Raw genomic sequence first — 26849 nt, forward strand, 5'->3', positions numbered from 1 at the left:
CCCTCCATTCCAAAATTTTTCAATTTTGTATCTGCTTCTGTATACGCGCACGCATACAAGCATGCTTACCGAGATAAAGAATAGTTTTTTTATTTATATTTAGTAAAACATCTGATCCACTCTAATCCACACTTATTTCTTGGATATCTACCATTTTTTTCTTACATTGCACACTAAGTGGTCTTCATCTTGTTCAGTTTCTTTGTCATTCTCCATGTTTCAGCTCCATATGTTGAAACTTGTAAGAAGGCACAAACAACTTTCATAAGCTTGATAGTATAAAGGTTTTCAGTAGTGTCTTACTAATGAACATTTATAGAAACCTGAAATTTTGTACATTAGCCATATATTCCTTTCATTAATGATCTGGCATGTGTAGTAAATGGTTTTTGAGACAGACAATTCGAAAGCACTTGGTATGGTGTATGAAGGAAAGAGGTGTATATTCAAGAGCTCGTTTTTCTTTGTTCGACACAATATCAATGCCACCTAACAAATAATCATGCCCGGGAAAGTATAGGGTATGTTATTAGAAGTACTAATTGCAATGTAAATGTGAAGAAAGAAAAGTGAACGAGAAGATAACTTGCAGTGGGCAGGGACCGAACCTGCGATCTTCGAATAACACATCCAACGCTTTAACAGCTAAGCTATCACGGCGACTATCCCCCTCCAGTTTATGGGGTACATATGTGCATTAAACGTGGGAGTGTGAGTTGGCACCAGCAGTAGCCATGATGCAAGAGTAGAACACTTTTCCTGCCTGTTTGGCATCATGTAGTACGTGATATTATTACGAGTTGGCAGCTGACTAATAATCCCTCGTATACTACCTGAAGCAACCAAGTCTGCCAGAACGAGACCTTTGCTGTGAATGAAGGAAAGAAGTGTACATTTAAAGGCTTGTTTTTCTTTGTTAGACACAATATTAATGACATCTAACAGACAATCATGACCGGGAAAGTATAGGGGATGATATTAGATGCAACTGCAATGCACATGTGAACAAAGAAAAGTCGACGAAAGATGACTGGCCATGGGCAGTTACCGAACCTGTGACCTTCAAATACCTCGTCCGATGCTCTACCAACTGATGAGTGTAGGATGTTTCTCTCGCATACCTTATTTTAAAAACAATTACATCACCAACATGTCACACACATATGAAACACCAGAACCATGTGTGCGCCACTGCCTGTATATTTCATTCCATTAATAAAATCTGAAATGATTTCGATTATAGACACACTTGCACTTTCCGGTAAACAATCGATAAAACAGCCAAGTACAAAATCCACCAGGAGCAGCTTTTGGAGCAAACTTAATACAGTTATTCAAGTGTCGCTCTTTTGAGGCAATTGTGTCCCTCTTTTGAGGCTTACTTGCTTTCCCCGAATAAAGCCACAATATACTTTTATAGAGCTAAAGTACAAAGAACACATAAAAAAAGTTCCAGGGCTGCTGCTTGTGAAAGCACAGGGTGCTGCTTGAGAAAAAAAACGTCATAGTTGCAGTACAGTACAAAAACCTCACGAAAGAAGGATAGAGACAATAAAAACCTAGCGAAAGTACAGTGTAAACAAAGCTCAGAAGGATGGAGTCGATCAACTTCGCACCTTTTGAATTACTTCTATTCATCCTGTATGCTGTACCACGGCCGCTGGATGAAAGAGGGCACGGTACGGCCTGCCACATCGAGCGGCTTTCTATGGGAGAGCGCGTGTCAGCCATAGGGTCAGTTGCGGCCGCTGCAGCGCGACGAGGCGGGGGCGGGAAGGATGGGAAAATGAGAGGTGTTGGCTCCCTCCGGGCAGAAGCCACAGCAAATTAGCTGGTGTTTGTCACAACAGTGACCCACTCAGTTGGTCTAATCAGTGTTTTTTTTAAATCTCATTAATCACAGCGATGACACATCGCGTATTTAGTAAGACTATGAGGTGCTATCTAGTTAAAAAGCCAATTGACTTTTCAGAACCAGCTCCTTGCTTAGAAGCTGAAAGAAAAATCTACAATGCATAAAGCTGAATAATATGGCACTGAATGCATGACAAAGTCATTCTATTTATGAAGATGTGTGAACTAATGTACTTTGATTTTCAGGATGTCTATTGAGCACTTTCGTGTTTTCTATGCTGGAATGCTTGACAATTTATTTTTTGGACACTTGACAATTGATTTTTATAGTTTTTACATGCTTAAAGCATATAAAAGAAACATATTTTGAATATTTTTTATGTTATCTGGTACACGGTGTCCAAAAAGTAAGCTTCAAATGCTGGATAAAAGTGGTTTCTACAAACATGGTGATGTGCTGCTCATGTTATATATATATATACATATATATATATATATACATATATATATACATATATATATACATATATATATACATATATATATACATATATATACATATATATATACATATATATATACATATATACATACATATATACATACATATATACATACATATATACATACATATATACATACATATATACATACATATATACATATATATATACATATACACACACACACACACACACACACACACACACACACACACACACACACACAGCCGGGTCAAGTGACATCAACGTTTTCATTATGTGTACACATCCCAAAATCGCAGCTGCTGTAGGACAGTCGAGTACACGTGACGTCCCTTCGTTTGAGAGAGCATGTGCCTATTTGTTGATGATACATAGTAGAACAAATAAACAGTAATGAATGACAGAACGGCATGACGAAGACTGCTAGAAGACAAGCGCGTTGGCGTGCTATCGAGATTCACCAGTGCCCATGAAGAGGTTAACGTGAATAGACCGAATAGATGGTCTTATTATCGATAGACACAGAAGCCAAAAATTGGCCGCATAAGCTGGAGCAATTGTGAAGTCGTCCTAATATGCAAAAATATAAAGTAAAAAATTTTTTTAAATGCCAGGATCAGCCCTAAATTGGGAATGAATAAAATATTTTCACGCATCTTGTTCCGATTATGTGTTCACTGTTGAATTAGTTGCATTATCATAAGAACGTAGGGACAGAAAGAGGCAAGAACATTTAAAAGCGCAGGAACGCAAGGAGTTGTGTCCGCATTTTGCAGCATCTCATCGCTCTTTTCGTCTCATAGTTTTAATATTATTCACTTCATAACTACTCGCTCACTTGCCAGCGTTTAAGTTAGTCACTGAAATTTCAAAGAGGCTCGAGTCCACTGTTATGAGATCGCACACATGCCAAGTATATCTCATGGCTGTTACATCTAATACTGTATTATATGAATACTATAGACGTGCTTGGAGGAAGTAAAAACTATCTTATTTTGTGTTAAAGGAACAGTGGCAACTGCAATTGCTGAGGTTACTTATTCTATATGAAATTATTAAATCTGGAGCAACGTTTTCTGAACCAATGTACTCGCAGTTACTATAATCAATTTAGATGCATTAGAAAGGTGTAGCTCTTCCAGATCTGTTAGTTGTGATCTTTTAAAGTCCTAGTAAAATGTGCTCACAATTCTTACTTCCGCAAAAACTGATTAGTGTGCAAGGTTCCCTCTCGGGTAAGACAATACGAAAAATTTGCAAGGGTTGCAGGTATCTAAAAGCAAGGTCAGTAATTACCTGGTGGGCACACGCCAAATGGATATTAAAAGAAGATTTCGCGGGTCACAAAAAGATGACCACGCTCAATCGTAACTACCCCAAGTGCGCCGCACATGCGATTCTATGGGCGCTCGCGAAAACTGTCCCCCCCCCCCCCCCCCCTGTGGCGCCGCAACGGTGGTTCAGGAACTAGACCTGTCACGCCGGTTTTGGAGCACGCGGCAGGCCGTACCAATGCGCTCTTTGATCCAGCGGTCGTGGCTGTGAGTGTAACAATGAATTACCAACTACCCACGTAACCAGCTTGTTTTGCTGCAACGTAATTCATTAGGTGACTAGAACAGTTTGTAAAGTGGTTTGTTAAACAGATGTTGTGAACTCCTAACCAACATTTTCAATCATCTCACAACACTTGTCTTTCAGGGCCACTTCTGTTTTGCTGCAGGATTAGGGAACATTTTATCATGGACAATGTTAAAATTTTTCTCTTGCACTCATATACAATCAAATGATGTGTAAAAATCAAGTGGCACAACTTTTAAGTTCAAACAAAAACAAAGTAAACAAGCACATACCTAAAAGGGTTCTTCAATTCCTCAGTTACAAAGTTCAAGTAGTTCCTGCATAGGAAAAAAAAAGTATGTTGTAAATGCCACAAACAAGCAAAGTCTCCCATATTTGAAAAGGATGAAACATTGATATCACAGTGCAGGCTACAAAATACAAACCTTCCCCGCAAACCTTAAAAGTGAGCAAAGATCGTGTTCATCAATTTGTGTGTTAAAATAGTATACTTTCAGCGAATTGCATGAAATGACTGCCACATAATGACATTACTGCTACATACTGCTTTGCAACAGTACACATCCTCAACATTTGTAAACCACCAAACCATGTGCAACAAGCACCTCGAACTGGCACTGTGAGTCAGCATGCATTTGAATTTATAGCCAATTTATTCAGCTTACCATCCTGCGTAAGAAAAGAGGCCAGAATAAAAGGACAAACAAATGAGCCCAGGATTCCTAGTAGTCCCTTCAAACATGTTCTGGAGGTTTCCTGTGTTCCCTGCAACACGAAAAATATGGAGTAAATGCCACTGCAAAGAAAATCATAATATGCCTATGTACATTTTAAGTGCCAAACAAATACCACTAAAAGTCACTGAAAAATGCAGAAAACCTTAAACTAGTTGCATAAAAGTCAGTACAAGTCAGTACAAGCAGACAGATTGGAATAAATATGAATAGCACTGCTTCACAAGGATTTCAACTTGGGCTTGCTGGTGATTCATCTCAATAGGAACTGTTGTGCACAAAAAACAGAAACACAAGAATAATGATAACAATTGAAGGGGTTTGACATTCCGAGAACACAATATGATTATGAGAGATGCTGTAATGAAGCGCTCCAAAAACTGACCACCTGAAGCCCTTTACCGTGCACCTAAATCTAAATACATTGGCCTCGAGCATTACCGCCGCCATCAAGAATGCGGCCCCCATTGCCAGGATTGGATACCGTGACCTGCAAGTCAGCATCGAGCACAATAACCACTAGACCACCATGGCAGGTCTGGGACACAAGAAGGAACACCCTGTCTGTCTGTGTGTGTTCTTTCTTGTGTACCTGTTTTCTGTGTGCAACAGTCCCCACTTCTTCACACTTGCCACTGCATATCTGTTTCTCTGGAAGAATTGAACAATAAGCTAAGCTTTTCCATTTGTCACGAAAGCACAAGTATAAGGCACATGATTTTCACTTTGTCAGAATGCTTCAGTAGACTACATTCTTGAAAGACATTCAAATGGGACATCAATTAGGGAGAAGATGGAGGCCTAAAGTAAGGAGACATTGTTGAACAAAGTGTTGCTGGAACAATGCTTTGACACAAGGACATGCCTGACTACGAAAGTACCATTGTTAAAATGCTGGCTCCAGCAGGATTACTCGTATCATTGTAGGAAAAAGTAATGTTATGCAATGATTGTGGAGGTACTATTACATTGCAAAAACTGCCATGAATAATTAACTACACTTGATTATGGCATCAAAATGAAAGCTGCAATATTGGGAGAACAAAAATGGCATTCACAACACAGCCATCCTATACAGACAAATAAATATATTTCATATGTGCACTGGCATTAATAGTCCGAATTGCTTTTGCAGCTTGAAACACAATGTACCCAACACAACATAATCTGTTTCAGGTGAACACCAGACAAGGTTAACTATTTAGGTTGCTCAAGATTACGTATAGTAGTCGTAGTAGTAGTAGTAATAGTTTTAAGGAAATTAACAATACAGTTATCATAAATATACACATCTACGCCACTACTTGGCATCCATTTTAATTTCTACCAAATCTACAATGTCTACAAAATTGATAAGCCTGCTCGCACTATGTGAGTAGTATAGAATAAGGGGGAAGATATTACTGAAATCCACTGGTGTACAAATCCACAAGAGTATTTCCAAAGGGCCACCTTAGAAACCCTCAGTTGCTGTGGGTCATCGAAAATTGCTATGGGTCAAAAACAGCGAGGTCATTTGTTGCTGGTCATGCATGGGAAGTTACTCTAAAAACACATAAAATTAAGTGGTGTGGAAATGAAACTGCAGGCTGTTTCATTGCGAGAAGCTTGGCTGACCAAGTTCAAAGTGCTTTTAGTACACTAGTTCAGCTGCTTTCTTTTCAGAAACTTTTATGCCCACCAATTAAAGTTACTTGACTGATATTGTGAAGTGCCCCGCCGCGGTGGTCTAGTGGCTAAGGTACTTGGCTACTGACCCGCAGTTCGCGGGATTGAATCCCGGCTGTGGCAGCTGCATTTTCGATGGAGGCGTAAATGCTGTAGGCCCATGTGCTCAGATTTGGGTACATGTTAAATAACACCAGGGGGTCAAAATTTTTGGAGCCCTCCACTAAGGTGCCTCTTGTAATCATATGGTGGTTTTGGTACATTAAACCCCACATGTCAATCATGATAATGTGAAGTCTAATATTTGGGAAACAACTGAAACACACACAAGTATATGGGGCTGTTTTGCTGCATGTAGAAGTTCGTTAGGCTCAACATGCTCTATATAGAGGGTGTTCTACAATGATCTCATAATATGCACTCCAATATATTCAAGGTTTGTTCTAATAAAATGAATTCTGTGGAACACACAGTTTAGAATTACCTCACTCTTTCAATAATCCAGCATTAAATGGAACATATTGTGAACAAGCCTTGAAAAGTAAAAAAATATACTCACCTTGAGCAAGGTGCACGACACCAGCGATAATGATTATAACCAAGGCAATGACCTTAGCAAACATGAGGGAATCTTGAACAAGTGTTGCCCACTTGACATTGTAGCAGTTGATAAATGTAAGTAAACCTATTAATAAAAAAGAAAGGAAATAGGATTGGAGGGGGGGGGGGAGTGACAAGACCATTAGCAAGAAAGCTTGAAATCAGAATAAGGCACAATAATAATTCAGGTTTAACTACGGCACTCGTATATTCATAAAACCTACGTGCAATACAAGTTATCGGGCTAAAACGGCGCATCAAACGGTTAAACCATAAGAGACTCGTATACGCCCACACCCAATGTTATGCGAGCATATTACCAAGGTCTCCCAGCAGGCATAAGAGATCCTGTGCGGAACGAACACAGACTGTGGATGAACGTGCTCAGGAGACGAAGGTCGTCTGATGATGAGACACGGACACGCAGGCGGGCGCCGAGCGAGACAGGGCATCGACAGTGCTTCACATAAGGAACAGCAGACGACACAGCAAAATTGGTGGTATTTCAACATCAAATTAGCGCAAATGAAGGGGGACAAAAAGCCAAGAGAGACAAGGTGCCAGCATAAGGTAACAATCGTTGTACCCACCGCATTCAGACACTTTCTGCTTAACGAGAAAGTAAGATAGGTATTTTTTTTTTATGTTGCCCGCCAACTTTCAGCGACAATCAATTTTGGCTGATGCAGTTTCACGAATGAAAACGAGAAATGTGCTTAATCATGCGGCCGAGTCACAAAGTCATACAGCCTGCGAACGCGTATCTGTTGATCGAAAACACTCGATCGGTGCTTACATAAGACGATAGCTGCAATGAGCCTGACGGCCATGGGTGGCGGAATGCAGTCCACGTCATCGTAGAAGGGCCGCAATACGTAGTTCGCAAACGTGAGCGCTACGATGGCATTACCAGCCGGCTGCACTATCACGAGCATCGTCCACAGTTGAAGAAACGCGGGAAAAGGTCCGAATGCGGTCAAGATGTAGGCGTAGTCTCCCCCTGACATGGGAATCATGGTGCCCAGTTCGGTGTAACATAGCGCGCCGATGAAACAGGCCGCTCCCGAGAGTGCCCACACGACCAAAGACATTCCTATGGATCCGGCATAACGCATGACGCCAGCAGGCGACACGAAAATGCCGGCCCCGATGATCGTGCCAGCGATCAGCGACACTCCGTCGGCGAGGCCGAGCTTCTTCTTGAGCTGGACGGCATCTCCTGATGCATGGCTGTCTGGAAGCGAATCTTGCTGAATGTCAGGAGACTTGGGCAGCAGGGGCGACGTTTCGCTCGGGCACTCGCTTCGAACCATTATTCACGCGGGCGACAGCAGATCAGTGAGGAGCAAGCGATCCTCGACGGAACTAAGCGCTGTCCAAGGAAAGTGATAATGTGGGACCGGACACACAGTACTTCGAGCGTCTTTGGGCGATGTTAAGATAGTATCGATCTTGGGCTGCGGCAGCGCTCGCTGCTTACAAGCAATCAACTGCCGAAGACTAGTTCCGTCCGGCCGCTGATAGGTTCTACGTCTGACTTTGGCCAACGCTCTTTCTTTCACGGTTGGGCCCGCATAATAAAGATAACACGATAAGTAAAAGAATCATAAAACCGGCGATGAACGGCTAAGCCCCAAATTAGAGCGTGAAGAAGAAAATCGTCAATGACTTCAACTTTCCGATAAGATGGTTTGAACGCGACGCTCTTCAATTTAGGGAGGAAAAAATTAACGATGTAAGAACGGGCGCGTCACTCTTCAATTAAGGGAGGAAAAAATTAACGATGCAAGAACGGGCGATAGTTATAGCGCGAGAACAGAACAACGACAAAGGGACAAGAAGGAGTCTCCTTGTCCCTTTGTCGTCGTTCTGTTTTCGCGCTATAACTATCGTCATGTCATACCAACTATAACCCAAACTGCCACACTTGTAAGAACGGGCTTTCAAACGAAAACGGGTCCCTATTTCTCTCAAGATATGCGCTACTTCACAGCATGATTTCTAGCCAAGGGTTTCTTTTTAATTATTATTTGAAATCCTTACTTTTTGTTCATTATTGTACCGACGTTTAGAGCATTCGCTAACCATCATAGCACAGGCGTTCCCTGCTCATAGCAACGGGCAACCGCAACTGTTAAATCACGGCACGTCATACATGGAAGCACCATATTTCAAACATTCTATCCTCATCTGGTACTAATTGTGATGAACGGTCAGTGAATACGACAAATTTCAATAAATCGTGATAAGGCGCAGGACACATATTCTTGTGAACCATAATAATTACGGAGCAAGTACATATAACATATGTATTGTTCGCATGTATATATGCTCACATAAAAATAAGTGGATCACTGAATCGAAGTAACTATTCACCATGACCGTAGCCAGGAATTTTTTTTTCCAGGAGAGGAAAGGTCACACTGACCCGACATGGGGGTGGGGAGGGGGGCAGGCATCAGCTTTTTTTTGTGACATGCCTATCGGCGGTAGTTTGAACAGGTTGTGTACATGCATGTCAATGTTACGAGGCTCCCCCTCTTGTGACTGTGCAAGTAAAAGTAATCACAGTAAAATGCAGTAAACGACAGAAACAGTGGCCGTTTGGAGCAACGGCCTCTCGTCACACCAGTGAATGGACTAGTCTTCGATAACGCATCACTAACTGCGACGACCCGCCCGATCGGAGAAGACTTAGATAACCATTAATCTCTGTTAAGCATGGATGGCGTACTCCTCGTCGGGGCGAAGAGAGTTTCACAAATCAAGTACGGCTCCGCTTACAACGCGGAGTGAGAGGTACACACAGCACGTTTTTGTACATTCGTATATTTCTCGGCTGTTCTTGTCACGGTACTCGAGATGAACGAAAGCTGTCTCCCATTTACGACCTCCTGATAAACGGCACCACGCCTGTGAGCTAAATATACTTCTGTATTTTTTATGTCTCCCCCCTCCCCACACCAAAGACGAACTTCACGGCAATCACAATTTACTTTTTTTTAAATTCGAGATTTGGAGTTGCGTTGTTTTTTTTTTGGATATTCGTGACAGTCCAATAATAGCGCACAGACAAGGGATAAAATGACGCGCAAGCGTTCTTCCTGCTTAAGCGTTATTAACGGGGCCATTTACAATTCGTTCAACATGGCTATATAACGCTGCCAATCGGTAGTCGAGGCTTCTGAGGAGAACACGTGAGTCAAACATTATAGCGCAGCAAGCAGCCTGGAATCGACAATTAATTCTCAAAGTCAGCTCGAAATCGTCCCCTGTTATTTTTACAAATGATGCCATATACGCAAATGACTGCGCCGTATACCAAAATACACGACCATTGGCTGAGTTAGCCGAGAGTTGAGCAACGTGAGCCACGTAGTTACCGCGACCGCCGCGGGAGGTCACTCCATGCCCGCGTGCGCTCACACTGAAAGTAGGCGGCGAAATCTATGATAAGAAAGTGCTCGAGCTCATGACGCATGCGCGACGCAACATATTTTTACCGGGTCTTCCCCCCCTGCTTATCTTTCAGTGCGCTCGTTGAGACCAGAGAAAGCGATTACAACGTGAGGTAGGTATATCTCTGTACCTCCGCTCGTACTTGATGTATTATAAAAAAAATTTTTGCAGCGGTCAATTCGTGAGGTAATAAAAAACAAAATATTCAGTTATTAGCACATTCTGCAGGCGAAGGAATGACAATTCACGATTCTTGAAAGGTGATCGTTATGAGTGAGTATATATATATAAATTTATATTAAAAGAAAAACATGTGAAGTAAAACTTTAATCGCTAAGATATCGTTGGCAATATGCGCGCACACTCTGCGGGTAGGTGGTTAATGCCCAGCTCTCCAGTTCAGCATTTCAACAGGCAGATATCGTCTAGAGAGCGAATAAAAATATACAGGAGGAGTTCACTAGAAGTCGCATAGTCATAGTTTCTTGGTTTTTTCTTTTACCAACTATTCTTGCAGAGCAGAATTACGATCCAGCCATCTGCTCTTCTGCGCACTTTCAACAAGTGAAATGTACGGGACCAAGGATGAGCGTCGGTCAAGGCCAAGGAGGTTTTTCCCCTACGGCTCGTGCAGCGGAAGACACTGTCAGCACTCAGTTTAAACTGCGAGAAGTACAGCACGAGTTCAGACGAAACAAGGTGTCGGTTCCAAAGATCGTACACAGACGCACATCAAAAATATTGCCACATTCCAATTCACGACATTTTTCGACAATAGTCCGGGGGTTTTTATTGACAATATATTCCGAGGGTAGAATAGGCAACTCTTCCTGCGTCGTGAGTCAGCAGCGCGCTCCTCTCGTAAACGCCGCCGTGGCAGCGTGCGAATGACCATCCTCTCCCGAACTACGAGTCTGATAAGGACGCGAGCAAGAGAGACCACACTCCGTGGAGGCGGAGCTTCGTGGAGACGATTACCATTAGAGCGCACCCAACCCGAGTTTGTTGCTCCATCTCGCAACTAATAACAAAAACACGCTAAGGTTTCAGAGCTCTGAGGAATGCATATCAGTTTACGGTGTGTGTAATGGCTTGCCGTTAGCATGCCAGACAACGTACGCTCTGTGGCGTAATTGCGCCGCGCGCTGACAATTGAGAGGTTGATGGTTCAATTCCGCGCGACAGATTCTTGCCTTGCGAGTTTTTGTTTTTCCTGTCAATTCTCTTAGTATATATTTCTCAACCTCACTTCCGTGACCGACGTACGTCAGCAGAGCCGCGGTTGACCCTGACGTAAAATACTCTCTAGTTTAAAAAACAAGCCTTTAAATTGACACTTTTTTTTGGTAAATTGATTAGAAACTTACACAATCAGGTCCAGCAGCCTCGCGCGACGCGTCGTTTTTTCTATATGTTTCGTGAACAGTCTAACAAAATTTAGCTTCTGGGGGTTTCACGTGCTAAAAAGCCATGATCTGATTATTAGGTACGTCGCAGTGGCGAGCTTGGGTAAATACTGCGCATCATTAAAAATAGACTTAGTGGCACTCGTTAATGCATCGTTAAGCAGGCCGCCAGCATATGAGCGATAAGATATGCTGTATACGGATGCCCTGCTCCAAGACAGACGGGATACTGCGATAACATCTCCGTCCCCGTATACATTTTGCTGCTAGCGGACGTGCAGCTGTCAACAGAAAGCCGACGTATTGCGCAACGCGGTATCTTTCCGGTGCGTCAGGCCACACGCCGAAGGACGCCCAGTAAGTACATTTCGCCCTTTAAAACGCTGCCCGACGACGCTCCCTTTCAGCAAAGGACTCTACACAGAAGCCCGATTAAGCGACGGAGCCTTGAAGCCTCGACAGAAGGCGCCAATTTGAACCATTGATACCGAAAGGCAGCTCCCTACAAAAGACGCCGCTCTTCAAACACGAATAAGAAAACAAAAAACACGTAATAGAGCAAAAAATAAGTGAAATGGACATCATCAAACTGTGCTGAGTTACCTATCCTGCAATGGTGGAAAGGGAACTGCAAAATGAGAAGGATATATGGACGTACACGAAGAGTTTCTCGTTCATTTCATATATGGCACACGTAAGGGCAGCAGCTTTCTCAGCTTTTCTACGAGTTCCACGTCAGTCAAATACACGTTTTTTTTTAATGATATTCGCATTAACCTCACACACGTTGAACAACATGCCTCTATAGCATTGGGTGAGCAGCGGTTAGCTCGGCTGCAAGCGCGAAGGTCACAGGTTCGATCCTGGCCACGGCGATCGCATTTCAGTGAAGGGGAAATGGTGTATAGGCCTTCGACTACGGGGTCCCTTACAATCATATCATGGCTCTGGCACGGGAAAATCCAATTATTATTATTAGTACTTGCACTAACATGAATCTGTAGTGTCTTTAGAATGAGAAGGAAAAGAATACGATAAAGGTATTTTCATCGGGGCGTGTGTACATCGTAGCCTATTTAGTCGTCGTGACTAACGATCCGAGGGGCTAGAGTTTCTTCCCAGCTTTGTTCCTCTCTCTCATCTCAAAGATCCCTTTAAAAAAAGCGTCTCACGGCTTTCCTTCAAGTAAGGAAGCAATGATAACGTGTAATACCCTTCATACCATAATTATAAGGATGAACATTTCCCACTAGTCAATGAAATCCCAGAATGACATCGGCAGTATTTCTACATACGGGGACAGCCTTTCGATGACGGCTAACAAGCGGTTAGATTTTTCTCCCTTCCCGTTTCATCCCGTACTTGCAATAGACGTATATCAGCATCCGCCATTACTCTTCGAGTGGATGCACAGTTCGGGGGTGCATGTTTTCGACCACAATCACAAGATATATATAAGGTGACATACTGCATCGCATACACACGAGGGCTCATACGAGGCTCTCACCACATTTCTGACCACTGCATATACGATTTATGAATGTCCAGAAACATAAGACAGTAGCTCAAAAATAGCCACGTCTGTCATCTCTTCAGTTGTGAACGCTCCATAACAAATGAGGAGCTATCAAGCTCGCACCACGCGATGTCACAGCCAAACTGTAAGAGATCTGCAAAGCTATATGAAAATCTCGCGGCATCCCTGGCGCCAAATGCGCAAGGCTCTATCTTCGTCATAAATTTTAAATCACTGGCCGACCTGTTCAACTCACAACACTATTCACTTCACAATTGGTCGTATGCATAGAGTTTCCCCAAAATAACTAGAGGGCACTCTGGCGCTGCGATCGTTCAGCGACCATGGGAATGATGGGTAGTACACACATTTGCCTAGTCTTCGTAATTGCGGGTGGCGAATCGTACTTGCGGCTTTGTTTATTGCTCGTTACGGTTTTGTTTTGAAATAAATAAAAGAATCATTTTGAACTTAGTGAATTAATTCGAAATAGTAAGCCTAAAAGAATAAGGTTGTGAAGCGCAAACGGTGAACATTTGCTTATTTATGTTTTCGTGAAAAAACAGTTTCAAGCCACACGACCCCACATGGAGCCAGAAGTACGAAAATTACACAAATGTGTGTACTACCCATCATTCCCATGCTCGCTGAAGCACCGCGTGTTGCAGCTCCCATAGACACTAGCGCCAGAGTTCCCTCCATTGTATATTAAGAAACTCTATGGTCGTATGCGCCCTTGTGTAACTAAAAGGTGCAAGCTTGCTCATAAGTTACGCGAGTGTATACGTCATGTGCCAAATGGCACGCGCCTTTCTCGCGGTAAAGCGAAGTGCACGTTGTTAGCGGTCACGCAAGAGAAGCATTCTCGGTTAAGCACGTTCGGAAATTCAATCTCTTTCGCGAGATTTCGCGTTACGCGCCACCGGCGTCTGATGGTGATCAGCATTCCTCGTTGTCTTGCGAGCTGCCAGGGACGCTGTTGCTCATGTATAGGCACTTGCGCCATTCGGGGCACAGACACGCGAAACCACGAGAACTAGATCGCATCCATGAAAGTGACAAGGCGAGAATGGTGGTACGAGCATTTTAATTTTTTTCATAATTGATGGTCCCGTGACACCCTAAATTCATTTCAAACTCAGATTGTCTATGTTGTTTTATTATCCTGCACACAAGTAGGTATACCCTGACGATGCATTTTAAGGGAACGAAACTTTGAGCATATATCTTTAATATGAATCATGCAGAGGCAGTGTCCGATTCAAATAACCATTTCATGGGAAGGGGGGGGGGGGGAGTCGCCTGATGTATAACTGGGGAGGGGATCATTGTTCTGTTGTTTTTGTGGTTACTATATTCACAACAATCCACATAACGGCCAAACACAGCATCAATACTGTTCATTCGAGCTCGCCTTCATCCTGCTCATCGGTCCTAATCGGTAATAGGAGGTGGATGAAAGGCACTGACGAGAGGGGTCGTATGTAACCCATGCTTTGAGGGGGCGGGGAGGAAGGGCGACCGCTTTTTCAGGATCCGCCACTGTGCAAGCGCAAGTGCTATCGGACTTGGCAGCGCATCGCCATCAAGATGATGCGTTTAGTGGCTACTCAAGTTCCCTGTGAAGTTTCGTCCAGAAATGTAAGTCCCAAGAAGCTTTATTCACTCGACGGGCGAAATCACGATCCGAGCCGGGAGATTGCGTATACTACGTCAGCCTTTCTCGCATCCCCGCTTCGGTCCACGCGGAGCGAGTCGTCGTTAATCGACAAAGGCCCAAACCACGGTTGAGATCCTCGGGAAGCAATGCCGAAATTCTCGCTTGCAGCGTGAATTGTCCCCTGTCATGTAAATGTTGGTTGCTGAGGGATCAGAACCACGTTACATGACTGACCCGTCCACCGTGTGAATACAGCTTAAAGAGCACAATGGCTTTGTTGCACAGCGCACGCTACACGGATAAGCCATACCTCCAGGACGGGCCTCCTTGCACTCGGTCGCAGCAATACACCGACCTTGCACGTGATTCCACATGTTCCCAAGCCTGTTCATCGCCGTCACGCAAGCAGTTCGATGCGCACATATGTTTAAGTGCACGTTCATTGCTTAACGGGAAAGTATACAGGTGTTCGAGAACTTGTGCCGTGTGCAGCAGATCACTGGATAGCGCCCATGTTCCTAATAAGATTACATAACAAAAGCAACCACTGCATAGGATCACTGATTGCAACAAGCCTATACACCGTGATGCGAGCCATTCATTCAATACAGTGCACATCACTTTGAAGGGTATATGCATATGACTATTCGGCTTAGGTCCGCAAAAGAAAGTCGAAGTCGCTCAAGAAATACATTTTGCACTTACTAAAGCTTTACCGAGCCGAACTCACTGGGACTCATAATGACAAAAATTTTCTTCAACCGGACTCACTCGGACACGACTCACGGAAATGTTACTCACCTGGACTCACGGCTAGATCTGAGCGAGTTCACCGACCAATGTTATTCGGACAAACGCCATTGTTGGTTTTCGCACGTCGTGTGTGTGTGCGTGTGAGAGCGTTACACCGCTACTAGCATGAGCCACACAGCCCGTACTGAATGTGGTTGCAATCATAACAATATGTTTAATGTTAGTCATTATTATTAATAATTGCTATTTTATTTCCCAAAATCACGAAATGATGGTGATAGACGCCCAAGTGGAGGGTTGTGGAAATATTGCATTCTGGTTATCTCTCACACGCACCTATAAGCACACGCTCCTCCATATCGAAATGCGGGCGCGCCGCGGCCGGGATGCGTATTTGGAATTGCTGTCCCCGCATCGCACGAAAGAGAGAAAAGAAAGAGTGCGAGGAGGACGCCAGCGCCAGAATTGCTCGTGCGCTATTGGTTCCTCTCTGTAGGGGACGTGCACGCCTGTAGGTGACGTGCTGGTGACGCACGCACGTGCCCGCGATGGAATGTGTGGAGTTTTTCCGGCTGTTCCATCGTAGGGAAGCACCCACAACCTGCCGCCACACTCTTTCTCTACGTTTCCCTTCTGCATCTCTCTTTCCCTCTCCCTGTAAGAGCTGAGCCGAACCGTGCTACCCGCAAGAGTTGTAGAAGAGTGACTTTTTTTGTTGTTTTATTCAATCAACCACTACATCATACGCGGCACTGCGGGCATGGTCGACGCTCATGCGCGAATTAAAGTTGAAAATTACCATCTGACGTTCAATCACATGCATCGCACTTCTGTCACGCACCATACTAGTTTCAACTGCCCTTGCAGAAACGCGATTCCGACTATCACAGCAGACGCCCACTCACGTCTGAATTAGACGCCAACACAGCAAACGTGAAGCGTGTTTCGGTCAATGACGCGGTTCCGAATGAAATGGAAGCCTCGCACACATTTACGTGCGAAATAGACGCCATTTCGGCCGGCCCATCTGACGTGAAGTGCCTCCTCGTCGACCTCTGCACGGACGGATGCGCACGAGTGGCTCGCCAGCTACAGCAAAGCAACTAATAGGACGATCCACGACGTATTAGTTGCATTGCTGCTGTCTGTGCTGAAGGCGTCCCGGAGGCACTTCACGTTGACAGTCGGAACCTCTTCGCTCTTCGAAACCATCACCGTGCTATCGCCATCTTATCGAAATTCACTCGCTCACCGCGCCGCACGGTAGCGATCCATTCAAGACACCGAAGGGGCGAGGGTGGTGAGGCAGGATGGAAATGCCGTAAACACTTCTCTGTGTTTCCGTGACTCGGCGGCTGAGCGAAAATTCGCCCCGTGTCTTTGCTTCAAATTACCATGAAGCGGGCAATCTTGGGGGAGTTAGCAATGCCCTCTCAGAGGCTTCCGCGGCGTCTGAATAGGCAGCTCGAGCACCCAACTGAAGTCTTTTCTTCGCTACCTTATTGTGTAACCCAGACCCCGTCCCTCGTTACCACGGATTATGGAGGGGCTGCGCCGCTTAGCCGGAGAGGGTCTATGGCAGAGCGGGGAGCATGGCTGAAAATGAGGTGCAGGTGCGCAAGCTGCGTTACCAGAGCGCGTGTCACCAGCACGTCACCTCCAGAGGCGAACCAATAGCGCGCGGGCCATCCTGAGGCCGGCACTGGCGTCCTCCTCGCACTCTTTCTTTTTCCTCTCTCTTGCGATGCGGGGCCAGCAATTCCAAATACGCCTCCGGGATTTGATGGGGTTCCCGTCCACCTCACGAATTACCTAGGACTTAGCACTAAAAAGCACTGCTGAGATGCACTAAAAAGCACTGCTGAGAAGCACTTTTTAGTGCTGAGAAGCACTAAAAAGCACTGCGTAGAGAAGTACTTACAGGAGAAGGAAATACTGGTAAATTAGCGGAAAAGTAGAAAGAACCTAATTTATAAAGGCAAACGAGAAAAGGATAACATTCACTCGTACAGACCGCTATTCATTACATCTGTGCTATACAGGTTGGTAATGCAGGCAGCAAAATTAAAGATTGAAACGTGGGCAGAGCAATATGATATTTTGGGGGACTTCGGAATGGATTCCGAATCTACAGGCGGTTAGCTGATAACCTGTCGGTATCTTAGTAAGTGTATAGAAATATCTATGAATAGAAAACAGGCCATTATACGTAGCTTATCTGAACATCACTGGGGCGTATGGCAACGTTGATCGGGAAATTTTGTGGGATATATTAAAGAAAATATATGCATAGGTGACGACTGTATACAGCTTTTAAGATAAAAATGCAGAGAAAATACAGTTTGCATTATGGCGGGGGCTGCGCAGCTTAGCCGGAGAGGGTCTATGGCAGAGCGGGGAGCATGGCTGAAAACAAGGTGCAGGTGTCACGTCACCAGCGCGCACGTCACCTCCAGAGACGAACCAATAGCGCGCGAGCAATCTTGAGGCTGGTACTGGCGTCCTCCTCGCACTCTTTCTTTTCCCTCTTTCGTACGATGCGGGGCCAGCAATTCCAAATACGCGGCCGGGATTCCATCTAGCGGCGTTCTGGTCAACAGTCGAGAGCCAGAACCAAGCACTAGACCATCGTGACGGGTTATCGTTAATGATCATTTGATTGTAGGATTATGAACACAAAAAAGATGCTGCTATTATTACACGGTTCATTTTTCTTAGCAGAGCGCTTTGCCTTTGCTTCCGCTCCAGTTTCAAAATCAACGTGGGGCGCACTTCCCGCACGTTAGTTGTGATGTGGAACGCCACGTGGATGCTTTATCGCAGATACATAGCATACACAAAACCGTGCACGGCCTGAAAGACGTCGTCCATGGCGTGATGGCATTTTTGTGCGTTAGGCGCGGATAAGGAGCAGTACGGCGCCGTGCGGAGCTGTACCGAAAAAAACTGTGGCGGCGACGATGCCAAGCGCTCAGATGCACGTGGCACAAGAGAATATAATGCCAAGGGGAAATTATACATCAGGCAACGGAGACAAGGTAAAACCGCACGACGAGATACCAGAGAAATCGAGAGCAAAATGAACTGGCGATCGAATGACAGATTTAAAAGGCATCTCAGAGCAGCTCACTTAACACAGTGGGGTCAAAAATATTCCTCTAGAGACAGATCGCAATAGAATGTTAACGCACTTTGTACACCAGATGCTCAACTTTGCGCGCACGCGCATTCATGTGGGCCGCAATACGCGTCAGAATTGAGCGGCCGATCTCAGCTGTTGTGTAAAGCCCCGCCGCGGTGGTCTAGCGGCTAATACACTCGGCTGTCGACCCAAGGGTCACGGGATCGAATCCCGCCTTCGGCGCCTGCATTGTCGATGGCGGAGAAAACGCTGTAGGCCTGTGTGCTCATGATTTGGGTGCACGTTAAAGAACCCTAGGTGGTCAAAATTTCCGGAGCCCTCCACTATGGTGTCTCTCATAACCATATGGTGGTTTTGGGACGTTAAAGCCCACATGTCAATCATCAGCTGTAGTGTGAAGCACATGACAATTCGCAAAATACGCCGATCGGCACGCGGGCTCCAACGTGAATATTAAAGAATGCAATGCGCTCGCCATAGATCACACGCCATTTGCGTACGCACATCCGTCTTCATTACTTAAAATGAAATAATTGGCTCTAAAGACGTTTCATAAGCCCAGCCTAATTATCAGGTATGCCGTAGAGGCCTGACTACAAATAAATTTTGGCCACCACAGGAGATTTTTCGAGGCACACGCACGGAAATAGCGTCTACACAGGAACTTGGGCATGCCGTGGCCGAGATCGAATACATTGAGTTCAACTGCACTGAGCCGCTGTGCTGGATGGTGGCTTCCATGATGACGGCAGTGCGTTGAGAAGGTTGATAAAGGCATTGGCATTTGCCAGCTGTCCCTTACCTTACCCCTTCTTCGGGGAGCCTACCACAGCGATGAGGACTCTGAAGGTGCAGGTCTGTTCCATGACGGACAGCAGGTCATGACAGGCAGGCGATCCGGTGCGGAAGGTACGAGTACGCGAGCCGTACTCGAGTAGAGCGTGCCACCCAGGTGGCAACACGCGCTGGCGAAATTAACAGCCCACACCGAGCCACGGCCGGGCTAGACTGCACCTGCGCGACCGAGCGCACATGCAGTCTAGCCCGGCCGTGACCGAACGCGCAGAGAGACCTCCGCTCTGTTCGGTAGCTCGAACAAGAGTGGCGCTGTCTCGAGGAAGCGTGGAAGGCCTTTTCGCGGGGAGCGTAGGAGGTAGAAGCATAGGAGAGAGAGGGGCATGGGTGCACATGCGCAGTGGTTGTGTGGACGCGGCGCTATTGAGGAGGCGTTTCGTTGCTTTTGCCGGCGACTCGAAAGAGAGGGAAGGGGAACGTAGCTTAGCGAGAGTGGGAAGGGCGCGCACGCGCTGTAAGTGTAGTCACACCTCACACCGAATTGAGGTGTCACACCTCATTGAGGTGTGACCTCACACCGAATCGCCTACCGCTGAGGATGGGGTCCTTGCCACCCCTACCCTTGCTTCTCGACTGCTGCTTCTGTTGATGGCGACCGTTCCACTGCTCAATTAATCTTTCCTCTTCTTTCCACTTTTCTCCCTTTTCCCTTCCCCGCAGGCACTGCGCCGTGCTCCCGACCGGGTTCCAGAAATTAGGTGCCTTTTCTCATCTTCCAACCACTACCACCACCACCACACCGAATTGAGCTCGACCCTCACCCCCGTATTCTAGAACTTCCCTTCACTCAACGCTTCGCCTTCACTTGAGAAGGCCGATCGGAGCGCCATCTCTAGGCACGGAAAGTCACTGCATATCAGCGATAGTCTGCTGCGATTCTTGAGTAGCGCAGCGTCATTTTCAGCCGAGTGGTGGCGCAGTGCTCAACTCTGTGAGTGAAGGGTGAAAGTCAAGGGGAGGAGCGTTTGTGAATACTGGGGTAAGACGCTTCACATCTAAAAAGAAATCGATATGTGCTCCGCATTTTGAAGCACGCCATGGAGATGACGAACCACATCGCGCACGACTGGCTGTCATGCGCGATGTGGTTTTGTATCTAGGCATACAAGTTAACGCGTTCTGTACATAGTGCGCACTCCGTGTCCGTAACTCTGTTCTTGTCAACGTCTTCTGCGAAAAACATTCAACGAGAATTGGCAAACCAACAAGCCAAATTGTTCATCGCCTTCTAAACGATCAGATAAGTAACGCCAATTTCGTATACACTTACACATAAATTCGCTTTCTCGCCGGGGCCGATGTACTGCACCGAATGGATTCGCTTCATTTATTTTAACAGCGGAGCTGTTTTAGCTCGAGATCCTATACGATATCTAAACAAAGAGAATCATCGTCATGAATGACTTCTACCTTATATGGCATCTCGCGTCACTCAAACACGCGGACCTGGAGGAGCCCGCACTGCATCCGCCTTGCGAGCCCTCCGCTCCACCACCTTAGTTCTTCGATGTTCACGGTTGGTAGCAGTATCGAAGCGCACTGAGTGATGTACGGCGAAAGAGAGGAAGCGCACGAGCGAGCTTTATATATTGGCGTGGTTCCATCAAATTAGAGCACGCGCCGAGCGCCATCTATTGACCACTCTTGAAACGAAGAGCACAGCTGCGCCTCTAGCGGGAGCACTGAGCACTAGCCACCGGCGCAACGACGAGAGACAACCCACCCCCCACCCCCACCCCCTTCCGCAAACTGAGAAAGATCCTTTGAAACATTGTTGAACATTTCTCTCTCTATCTCCTGTCACAGGAATCAGAACAATACGAAAGTAAAACGTGTCCTTACACCGTAATTGAATGTTAAATGTACATTTCATGATATAAGGGAGCTTGCATAACGTCTGTTGGTGTTTGGTAGCATCGTTTAATGTGGACGGACTCACGTTGACGCTTGGTGGTACATCCAAACCCCGGCGACTCACGTCCATGACAAGTGATTAGACAAACCCTCGAGATAGATGTAGTAGTCAATGGTGAGAGCGCAATCAGAGAAAGCGGTCTGACAGCCAGAAGAGCATCGCTGACCAGACGCAGAACTTGGGCTGAGATCGCCATCCCACGGCATGTGGTGGAAGTTAATGAACACCACGGTCGAGGGAAACGCAACGCGCGTCATGCCTCCCATGTAGACCAGCCACGATTTTTCTCGGGAGAACCTAAGCGAGGAACACGATGTTACAGCAAAGCGAGGCAGGCCGCGTCGTAGAGATATTTTTTGCATGGACGGATGTTATGAGCCAGACCGACGCTTGGGCTAAGGCTAGCATTTTGCGGTCTGTTAAGGCGTTCTCGAAGTTGCACTTCTATAGGAAACGCGTCGAATGGGACGTGCGCGTATAGTATAGATTCGCTGCACAAGCTGATCGTGGAAGCCACGGTCATGATGATTGATTGATTTATTGATAAGTGGGGTTTAACGTCCCAAAACCACCATATGACTATGAGAGACGCCGCAGTGGAGGGCTCCGGAAATTTCGACCACCTGGGGTTCTTTGACGTGCACCCAAATCTGTGCAAACGGGCCTCAGGATTTTCGCATATGATGCATTACTTTACCGCTCACAGTGGTAGACACTACCACACCGTACAAGAACAATGCGAAATGAAATTGTAATATATAAAATGCGCGTTTGTAACGCCTACAATCAATGACCGTGGCGCAGGGGATAGCGCCACGGTTATCCATAGGATGACAAGTTCAAAATGCTCTTGGCATCCTCCCAAATATGAGGACTATCAAATGTTGTGTGAATGCAGCGTTTTATAGCGACTCGGTTTTAAACAAAAAAAAAAGGGGGGGGGGGGGGGGCTCTAGGCTATGCACTTGCGCGATGTTGGTAGGTGTACAACTAACAGCACTGTAGTTTATCGATGATGCGAGGGGCCTTAGTTGCGTTCATTTGGCCGTGGTACCACTACATAAAAATATTCCTATAAATATAAATATTATAAAAATATTATTCCTATAATAATATAAATATTCCAAAAAGATATATATAAGTAGTTCAGTCATGCTACACCTGTGCGTAGCAGGCGGAACACACGCTAACCACGTGAAAACAACACAGCAGAGGCGTGATTGAGTGCGAAAGCGTGAAATTCACCCAGCGGGAGCATGTTTATGAAAGGCAGAATGCGCTTTACTCGCGGGTAATGCTAACGTCGCATAGGCGTCGTGCATCCATTCAGTAGAGAAGAGCATAGATATTATCAGTAAACTGTAGTCAACGCGTTGTATACGCCGACAATCTGCTCACACCGCACTCAACGAAGCACCGCTGCGTGTATTTTTATACTCGCCGCCGACTAAGTATTCACACTTGCACGGGGACGGTGCTGCCACCTATAGCCCGATCTCACCGCGAATAAGGAGCTTCACTCGTCCCTAGTATTTGAATACGAAACAACTGTTGGTTATTATCGGATCGGTTCTCAGTCATAACATTGAACGGAATATAGTTGACAGAGGCGTGTCCAGAAATTTATCGGGAGTACCCCCCCCCCCCCCCCTCAGATATCACGGTCGAGCGATTGTTTGTACACGAGCGTGTTACGCGCATGCGAAGTGTAAAAATTTCGGAGCCGGGGAGATGATGCTCTTCCTCGAAATGCCAAACCACCACCGGCTGCACGAATGCATGTTTGACATATAGAGTCAATCTATTCACTACTAGGCGCGGACACTCGTTGGGGTAGATAGCAACATCGTATAGTCAGGAGCAAGAATAAAATCTGGTGAGAATTCCTGCGCAAGCGTAGTGGCTCGATATCGTTATCTTTCATTAGCTCTGAGTGCACGGGATGCATACCGTGAATACTTCCGAGATACGTTGTCTCAAAGCTGTCGTCACTGTACAACTTCCCAAATACACTTCCGCAATGAAATGCTGGTGTGATTTACAGTATTGTAACTGATTAGTTTCGTGCAGGTAGGCGCGACACGCAGTTTGTCTTGGTTCACAACCAGACATAGCTTCTGAAAGGCCGATCGGTAGGCGACGAGATTGACGGCTATGCAATACGAGATAACCAGAAGATTCGCAGCGTTAGCCTTGGATTAAATGCGGCGGCTTTCCACCTTGAATATTTAGGCCAAAGCGCGCTGTAGCCACGACTGCAGCGACGCTCCAGGATAAGCACACCGAGAGCGGGACGCAAGCTTTCACCTTCTCGACGTCCCTTTATGCGCATTTGATCCCCACGTGCACCAAAAAGAAGAAAACAAAAGGCACCGTAATACACTCACGCCACATGCACAGGATGCCGGCGGTGGCGTGCATGTACACTATAGTTAAAGAAAACACAAAAAAAAAACAGCCGCAGTCCCGAGGAATATAAACCACCCGCCGCACGTGATAGTCTGCGCGTGCTACGGCGCCTTTATCAGAGGTGAAAGAGAGGGAGCGACGTTCCCGTGCGGCACAGACGCCTCGTTCCCACCGCCACGTGAGATTCCACTGGCGCTCCCAACGGCCGAGAAAGCGACACCGCAGCAGATAAGGAGGAGCACGGCAAAGAAAAAACATAAGAAGAAGCATGCATGGCACAACAGGTGCCCGTTCGCATTTACGACGCGCGTCGCCGCGCAAGGCGGGTGTCAGGTCGCCGCCGCCTTCGCTGGCGAAACGCCGCCCGCCAGGCGGCGCAGCACAGCGCGCATAGGATGTCCGATTCCCACAGTTGCATCCATATAGACGAGGCGCCAGGGGGCCTGGTAAAGGCCATCGGCTCGCTTATTATAGAACGCGTCGTATTCTAGACGACGGAAATGCAACGCTAGAAGTGCTGTCGTTTCTTTTATTTCGTAGAAAGGCACCGTAGTCGACAATCCCCCCCCCCCCCCCCCCCAAAAAAAAAAAGACGTGAAAGGGGTAACACAATGGCGAAATTGTCATTGTGTGTTTAAAGAAAACGCACCACTCAACTGGAGGAGACCCAAGAAAATCGCGAGATAGATTCGGCCTTAGCTCGGACGTCTGTAAGAGGAAGTCGCGAAGGCGCGTTTGTGTGGTATAAGATCTCCAAAGGTTCCTCGGAAAAACAGGCATCACCATGACCCTTTCAACATATCATATAGTGCATACAGATTAGATAGATAGATAGATATAGATAGATATAGATAGATATAGATAGATATAGATAGATAGATAGATAGATAGATAGATAGATAGATAGATAGATAGATAGATAGATAGATAGATAGATAGATAGACGCAAAGTCGCCGAAGTTCGATAAGAAATGCTTCGCATTTAAAAACGTTGCAAGGCCCTTTCAAAAATGTGTGCAACCCACGGCGCCCTTAATTGTAACTTTTTCTACGTTATCACTTCTTTATGCCTCTGAAAGAATATTAAGGCGTATATGAATGTTTGTCAGTGAAAACAAATAAAACGGTTGGCACTTGTGTCAGACAGTGCATCGTATAGTTTTTCAACGAGTCACGATTTTTTACCTGTCCTTAGCAAGGTCACCACCTAATATGCAAAGCAAACTTGCGTGAGCACACGTACCCTCGTGAGGAAAAGTATACTCGTGCAGAACCACACGCTCGCTGAAAAAAAAAAATAGAACCCTGACTAATTCATAACTGAGACGCGCGAAGTGAAAATTTACGCTCCACCACGGTAGTCTAGTGGCTAAGGTAGTCGGCTGCTGACCCGCCGGTCGCGGGATCAAATCCCGGCTGCATTTCCGATGTAGGCGCGTGTGCTTAGATTTGGGTGCACGTTAAAGAACCCCCGGTGGTCGAAATTTCCGGAGCCCTCCACTACGGCGTCTCTCATAATCATAAGGTGGCTTTGCGACGTTACACCCCACATGCCAACCAAGCGAAAATTTACGAGTGCAATTCAAAACTTCGCGAATCCAAGTTTTGACTGACTGTTATTAATATCGTATTAGGCAGTTGGATCTATCCCGGAATAGTTCGTCTATATTCCATGCATTTGCTCAGGCGAGTACGCGAGCGCATGCCCACACAAGAAATATTTCGCAGAAAATACGAGGTATAGATCATGCGTGTTGGGTTCGGATTAAGCACGCAACTCCTTTAAATAAGCTCCATGCAGTTGGTAAAACTGAAGTGTACAACCAAAAATTTCGCACGGCAGCTATTCGAAAACACATTGCAAAACGAGCAAAGGTCTGTATCAACAAATTTATTTAGTTATTGAGACCTTGTACGTGATTTTGGTAGCGTCGTCCACATGTAGGTGCAAAAAACAAAAACGTAACAAGGGAAAACGATGACTGAGTTTGTTCGCTCATGTTCTTTGAAGAAAAAAAAACAAATATTCAGTTATTAGCACATTCTGCAGGCCACGGAATGACGCAATTCACGATTCTTGAAAAGCGATCGCTATCAGTATATATATATATATATATATATATATATATATATATATATATATATATATATATATATATATATATATATATAATGTTTTTTTCAAAGGAAAACATGTAACGTGGAACTTTATTCGCGAAGATATTGTTGACAATATGCGCGACATGAAACAAGCACTGTCGGTAGGTGGTTAATGCCCAGCTCTCCAGTTCAGCATTTCAACAGGCAGATATGCTCTACAGAGCGAATAAAAATATACAGGAGGATTTCATAGAAGTCGAAGAGTCATAGTTTCTTGTTTCTTTTTTTTTTACCAAATATTCTTGCAGAGCAGAATTACGATCCAGCCATCTGCTCCTCTGCGCACTTCCAACAAGTGAAATGTACGGGACCAAGGAAGAACGTCGGTCAAGGCCAAGGAGGTTTTTCTCCTACGGCTCGCGCAACGGAAGACGCTGTCAGCACTCAGTTTAAACTGCGAGAAGTACAGCACGAGTTCAGACGAAACGGGGTGTCGGTTCCAAAGATCGTACATAGACGCACATCGAAAATATTGCCACATTTTAATTCACAATATTTTTCAACGATAGTCCGATGGGTTTTATTGACAACATATTCCGAGAGTAGAACAGGCAACTCTTCCTGCGTAGCGAGTCAGCAGCGCTCTCCTCTCGTAAACGCCGCCGTGGCAGCGTGCGAAGTGACCTTCCTCCTCTCCCGAACTACGAGTCTG

General features: G+C 45.7%; 1 protein-coding gene across 2 annotated transcripts in view; it reads right to left on the reverse strand.

Annotated features, from left to right (window-relative positions):
- mnd (L-type amino acid transporter minidiscs) overlaps nt 1-26849 on the reverse strand; it is a 120873-nt gene that overhangs the window by 32591 nt on the left and 61433 nt on the right. The window contains exons 1-4 of one of the 2 annotated variants that reach the window (XM_075877984.1): nt 7719-8351; nt 6882-7007; nt 4586-4685; nt 4193-4237 (exon numbers count right to left, since the gene is read on the reverse strand). In XM_075877984.1, the coding sequence (XP_075734099.1) occupies nt 4193-4237; nt 4586-4685; nt 6882-7007; nt 7719-8235 (788 nt within the window). In that variant the 5' untranslated portion in view covers nt 8236-8351. Of the gene's footprint in view, nt 1-4192; nt 4238-4585; nt 4686-6881; nt 7008-7718; nt 8352-26849 lie in introns of those variants that run through there. The other variant, XM_037428374.2, reaches the window with a different exon arrangement.

The sequence above is a fragment of the Rhipicephalus microplus genome, chromosome X (assembly GCF_043290135.1).
Source record: "Rhipicephalus microplus isolate Deutch F79 chromosome X, USDA_Rmic, whole genome shotgun sequence".
Lineage (NCBI taxonomy): Eukaryota > Metazoa > Arthropoda > Arachnida > Ixodida > Ixodidae > Rhipicephalus > Rhipicephalus microplus.